The sequence below is a fragment of the Accipiter gentilis genome, chromosome 1 (genome assembly GCF_929443795.1).
Source record: "Accipiter gentilis chromosome 1, bAccGen1.1, whole genome shotgun sequence".
NCBI lineage: Eukaryota > Metazoa > Chordata > Aves > Accipitriformes > Accipitridae > Astur > Astur gentilis.
Window position 1 is genome coordinate 3,448,210 of NC_064880.1, and position 6,588 is coordinate 3,454,797.

General features: G+C 45.7%; 1 protein-coding gene across 1 annotated transcript; it reads right to left on the minus strand.

The window, feature by feature from the left end:
* Positions 1-754: 754 nt before the first annotated feature.
* TAS1R3 (taste 1 receptor member 3) lies at positions 755-5,541 on the minus strand. Its single transcript, XM_049812730.1, has 5 exons — positions 5,377-5,541; positions 4,175-4,954; positions 3,567-3,770; positions 3,127-3,247; positions 755-2,506 (listed from the first exon to the last, which is right to left on the minus strand). The coding sequence occupies exons 1-5, from the start codon at positions 5,437-5,439 to the stop codon at positions 1,620-1,622; spliced, it is 2,055 nt and encodes a 684-aa protein (XP_049668687.1). The 5' UTR covers positions 5,440-5,541; the 3' UTR covers positions 755-1,619.
* Between the last annotated feature and the right edge of the window lie 1,047 nt (positions 5,542-6,588).

Sequence of the window (6,588 nt, forward strand, 5' to 3'; positions counted from 1 at the left end):
AGTCAAAATTAAAAACAATTTTTCCATAGAAAACATTACTTAACAGAAAGTTCGGCTTTTTGTTTCACAACAATGATAGCAAAAGTGAAATTCATATTGTAAAAGAAGTGTGAAATTATGATAAACATTTCCATTATGATATCTAAACTTCTACAGTATAATTTATCTGAAAAAAATCTCGGTTTTACCGAGATTCTGGCTTGAATAACTACAGTTGTTCTGACTTGGAATGAACTGTGAAATCTCTTGAGAAGTACAAGTTCTTGCTTGTGTTTTGTTTCAACACTCAGTGATATATAAGGATGAGTTCTCAGTTAATATGCTGCAACAGTGGACTGATGATATTACGAACTAGAAGAGCAATGGTCATCAGAAGCCTTGCTTAGCCTTTCAGTCTTTTATTTAAAAGTCAAAGTAGTCAGCCCTTCTCGATCTGAACACAGTTGTTTCCTCGTACTTCGGTTTGTGTATGACCTATCAATTTCTTTGTGTACTCTTTGCCTATGTTGTTACCTCGAAAGGTCTACATGAAGTTATCCTCTAAATTTCAGTCAAAAATGAGCAAAACTTACTTGGTGCTATGCTGTTAACTTGGAGCCCCTCTGTTTAAATAGAAAGAGAGGGCAGCCCAGAGGATCAATACGTTCCGTCACAGAATCTTATTTACAGGGAGAATGGGGAAAGGCTTGTCTTAGGGATGCTGGAGGCTATTAGAACCGTACAGTTTCACAACCTAGACGGTGATAAGTTTGCATTGACTGTAACCATTAAAAAAGAGACCCAGAGCTGTAGGATGTCATTGACTCCACTTTTAATAAGGCAAGTGCACAAACACGCGTAAATGTGTACAGACCGCAGTTACAGAGCAGTGCGCAGGACCTTTGGTTCTCTCTTGTCCATTACCTCCCTTTCGTCATCTACCTCCTGTATCTAGCAGGAGGAGACCTGCACAGGAGCTGTGTTTTCTGATGTTGCTCACTAGAAGGGCTTTATAGAGGATCCTGTGTAGATAGGTACTCAGTATCATTGTTAATCACAAGGATTTCTATTTGTGGTCTATCTCGTACCTTTTCAGATGATTCCCTTCTGTTTTTCTAGTTATTATTTATGTGCTGGTGAATATATTTGAAAGTTCTTATAAGGCCTGGGAAAAGATTCATGGTTATATCTCTGGAGCAGTTATCTAGTTGTTAAGAAGTAAAAATCATGAGCGGTCTTTACAGGAAAGTGGCCTGGGTGAGCTCAGATTGCCAGACCTGAGAGATTCATATAAAGTATCAGTACTGTAGGTTGCTTGCTTAACCAAACGTGCTTTTGGCTCCTTGTGAGCGATGAAACGGGTGGTTAGCCATAGAGAAGATGAATACTACTCTGCCGGGGGCATTTTGCATTAGCTCATTGAGTAGAGCCCTGTGCTTTTGCAGCTTCAAATTTCTGTTCCTAGCATTCAGCCTACTGGATAAGACTGTATTTTGTGTGGGGGACTATAGCTTATAGACTCATCATAAACAGAATTATCTTATTAAAATACAGCCAGCTTCTACTGCGGAGCAGGTGACAATGGATCTGGTTTATTGTCTGTTTATTGAGTCCTCCTCTGGCTCCTCTTTGGTGGAGTTCTAGAAATAATCTACCGTGTTCAGATCGGGCTTAAGCAAGATGATGTAGCATTTAGGGATATAGTAGGTCGCCAAGATACCCAGACTAGTTGACAAAATGGTACCAATCTGAGTAACAGACCTGAGGACTGTCTTCAGCGTGACAAAAGTAGCAACAAAGAAGATCCAGATGATGAAATAGATGAGCATGGCAAACGTGATCCCCCTGGCAATATTGTACTTCTTACCAGAAGTCTGTACCATGAAAGTGCACAGGAAGCAGACAAAGGCCAAGAAGCTGTTGTAGCCGTGCACCAGAGCAAAGGCAAACCAGGACTTGGTGTTACACACAAGCAGAATTTCGGTGGGCAGTGACTTGTAGTCAGGCACCACATAGTCAGGGCCCAAGTGAAGATAGCAGAAACAGAGCAAGCACTCGGTGAGGAGGCACAAGGTGACGAGGAGCCAGGCCCTTCTGTGGGTCACCCAGTACAAGAAGGTGGGGGCACAGCGAGGGAATTCTGTCACAAGGGTGATCTCAAGGGATTTGATGAAGAAGGTAGAGAAACAACCATTGAGGCACAGGGCATAGACTACCTGCTGGCTCATACAAAGGTTGTTGCTGGGCTTTCCTATATAGAGGCAGCAGCTGAGACACAGCAGCGTGAGTGCGAACAAGGCAAAGAGGTTCAGTTTGCCTCCAGAAGCCTGCACGAGGGGAGTCTCAAGGTTCTTTAGAAAGAGCACGGCTGTCAAACAAGTCAAGGATATGGTGACGGACATCACCGTTAGCAAGGCAATGGTGAGCGGCTCATTCCAAAAGAGGTATCTCTCGTTGCGGTCATAACATTGTGTGCTCCGGACAGGGGACCACTGATGCTTTAGGCAGGGAGTGCAGGTAGAGCTGTCTGCAAAGTAGCAGTGAGAAGCTGATGGTCACCTTGCAGCAGAGTGCTGCTACCCTGCTGCAGGCGGTCCTTGAGGATGGATCCACAGTCATGAATTAGGTAGCTGGTTTGGGTGCTGCTTTGCCTGCTTCCCCCCACCCCCCCGCCCCATCCTAAGTGTATTGGATCACCAAAGCTTGTGATAATTCAATCTCTTTTTTTCCCTGTACTTCTCCACCACTCCCCCAAAAGGATCCACATGTTTCCTGGCTCTGTTTCCCTTCCCTGTGAAGGATCACCAGCTTCCAAAAGATCCCAGAATTTCTTCGTATGCTTTTCTTCTACCCATGACCCCAGAATTTCACCATACTCCTCTCTCCTACCTCTTGAGGTAAAACATAAGCATTGTCCTTATGCATTCCCTTTGGGATCAACAGAGGAAGGTCCCCCACTGAAGATCTCCAGAGCAAGACTGAGCAATGCACAGCAGAACAAAATGGAGGCAAATACTCTGCACTGGCAGTGCTTCATGGAGGAAGAGCTCGCAACTGGTCGTTACCAGTTCTGTGAACCTGTGTGACCTTAAGCAGTAGGTAGACACAATATAGGCAGTTAAAGCCATTGAATTTCTCAGACCTCACCTTTAGTGCTCCAGAAGGTGTTCTCTGGACAATCTGTGCAGTCATAGCAGCAGAGGTGGAATCCTTTTATTCGTCTGAGTTGTCCTGGTTTACAATGTCTCAAGCACTCTGATGTAGGCTCCTAGACGAAAGGAAGAATGAATGTCAGCCAGACGCTTTCAGGAGAAGCACCGTATCACCAAACGAATGAGAAGAAACTGGCTGTGCTGTGCTGGGATCAAACCTGTGTCTGAATCTTAAACAGTGCTGGGAATACCTTCTTCTAGTTTTGCACAATGGAGATGGATTACATGTTTGCAGAGGAGCAAGAACTGGGTCCCATGCAAATCTCGTAGGAGTAGCACGCAGGCTAAAAGCTCCTTATGAACAGTCCTGATGAAGCGGCAAAAATGTTTACTTAATTTTGTGATTGTTTATGCTTTTGCCCCCCCCATCTGTACCTTGTGATCTGCAGTGTGAAACTGAATCTGGGACTTATTGATGTACAAGGACTCTTCATAGTTGCCTACAGGCAGGTACGTAAGGGTTCCATTTTTCCAGGACCAGAATATAAGCTTGTAGCCGGTGTTTGTGCCATGGAATTGATCAAAGCTGAAACTTTGGCCGTTCACCTTGAATGGGAGGGTATTCATGAAATGCAGCAGCTGAGGAGAAAATGAAAATTGGCGGTAAATATCGGTACAGTTGATGATCTTGCTTGGAGGATGATAAAGCAGTAAGCTAATTTCTGGCTGAAATCAGTTGTCCCTTGCGTGGGCTAAGATTGCGACTATCGGCCTTCTGGCTGTATTATCAACTGCATTATCTATTGTGCCAAGCCCAATTAGCGGGAGCCAAAACGTAGCCCTAGAGAGGGGGATGCAGCCCTAGCCAGCGGCAGAGAAGGTGCAGTGTGCCGGGTTGACTGGCTAAGGGAATTGCCAAGGTTGTACCGCTACCAGGGCAGGAGCACAGTGCAATGTTACCCTCCCTCCCTCCCTGGCTGTGTGCAGCTCCGATGCATAGATGAGATGAAAAATTGCTGCTTGTCCCCCTGACCTTTACTCACCTGCCAAGATCGGATGGATGCTTTGGGACACGCTCGGTGGGTGCACCCCAGCGCTCTGTGCAGTGCATAAGCCACGCTGTAGACTGCGATGTAGACTGAGTGTATTTGTGGGCGGTTTAGCGTGGATGAGATGTCGCGCAGAGAGATGTGGTCGCACTGTTTGCAATGTGTGTCCAGCACGTCAGAGTTCATGAGCTGGTTGAATTTTCTAGATTCCTGGCAAAATTCATCCTGCTGAACAGAGGTAAAGAGGTCGGCAATGTATTTCCGGAAGCCAGGGACTGTGCCTGCTTTCATAATAAAGCCTAAGACTGTCCCAATGCTCTGAATATTTGGGATGGAGGCAGCTATGTCAGACAACATCCAGGCTTCAGTGCCAATCCAGACTTTCTTGCTCAGTCCCATCCTGATGCTGTGTTCCAGCAGGGCCTGGGCTGACTGACTAAAGGCAAAAAGGACAATGATGTTGACTTTGGTCTTGTTAATTAACTTAATGGTATCTTCCAGTTGGTTTTTGGCTTTGGGGTCTGCAAGGTCTGTAGGAATTAGTCCCTCGAACGCAATGCAGATGCTGTGATTTCCAGCTATGCTTAAGAAGAGCCTCTGAGCTCCTCGGCCATATTCATCATCGCTTCCAATGATGCCAATCCAGTTCCATCCGAACTTGTTCAGTAGCAGGACCACAGCTTCCACCAGGTTCTTATCACTGGGAACAGTACGGTAGAAAGATGGGTACAAGTCTGTGTTGCTGAGCTTCTCACTGCTGGCTCCGTAGCTGACCTGCAAGTTAGAGGATAAGAGAGAAAGTGAGGCAAAGAGTAAAGCGGAGAGAAGTGTTCACAGTCCAGATCACTCTCCACCTTCTTTGCTTAGTCTCAGTGCACTAGATTTTCAAAACTGCTGTGTCAGGATGGTGGGAAGGAAGAACTCATCTAGAGGGATAGGTCCATCCTGGCTGCATTTACCAAGAGAACCATAAACTGGCCCGTCATTTGCCTCTGCTAGCATTGTCCCACATGGCTATCTCCTTCCGCTGCCATTTGTGTCCATCATCACAGCACCAGCCCTTATCGTTAATGACAATGATAATTAGCTACTTTCTACAAAGGGTGGCACACCCAAGATTCAGTAATATCTTAGCTCAGGGCTAAATTTACCTGACCATTATAGCTCTCTCTCTGTTGTGGTAACTGAGTACTTACAGTCACAGATGTATTTTCATGGGATCCTCGCAGTTTATGCTGGGAACTCTTGTTTATTCCCATTTTACATTGATCACAGAGCAGCCTGAGTTATCCCTCTTCTCTCCGGGAACTTAGACACTGGAGTGTGTTCCAGGAGGGAAGTTTAATGACGTGCCCAAGATCACTCAGGAAATCTGGGGCAGAGGAAAGACTGGAATCTGTGCTTTAGCAGTTCTGGTTCAAAGACCTAGAGCATAGAGAGCATTGTTGATCCAAACCCTTCCCCCACCAAAAAGGAGAATTCGTGCTTCTCCAGAGAGTTTCTTTACCTGTGGGATCAAGAAGAAGCTGAATAGTTTGGCTGTTACCAGGCAGAGATCTGACTTATGTGGTCCAATCACAGCAGTCACACGAGGCTGGTAGTCGGTGTAGTTGCACAGTACTCCGATGCCTGTTGTGCCATTTTGGGTCAAAAATAGCAAGCTGGGCTGTAAGGCCACCACTGGCTCAAAGCAGGTGTCATGCATGTCATAGCCCAGCTTTACTCCTGGGAGAAGTGAAGTGGAATTGTTGATCTGATCGATAGCAAACTTCATCCCAAGAGCCCATATTAGCCCATCTACAAATAACCTGTAATAAGAGGAGACAGGGAATTACGTGGTCTATCGGTCCTGTTACAATGGCGATCAGCTTATTCCACGTTCTTTGACATCTTGGCATCCTGTGTGTTGCCAAGCCAGATATACGTGGCGCTGTCAGCAGAGCATCCCTGTACCTATATATAGCCTTTGCAAATTTTGTGCCGTGAGTAGAGAGGCGCTGAGCACCTTTCAAATCTAATTAATCTTGTCTGTCAGCAAATATATTCTCTTTGCTTCACAGGAGAAGAAACAGAGGTGTAGAGAGACCAGTATGTTTAGCTGTGAGGAGGGTCAATGTTCAGACGACCTCCTGCTCTTAGGTTTGTGTACTTCAGCCATGAAGCCAGTGGTTCCCAAAGTGCTGTGCGTGCTAATTCAGGAGAGATGTCTTTCTTCCTGGGATTTTCCTCTTGCTGTATAGCTCAGTGCACTGGGCATATTCCCTGCTTCATGGCCTGTGAAGATGGAAAGAATTTGGACCGTGCTTTTCTGTGCTTTGTTGCTGCCAAAGAAGCAGGTAGGAGACTAGCATGTCTTTTTGTACCGAGTGTCCTTATATCTCGTAAAAGGCAATGCGCCATCTTAATGT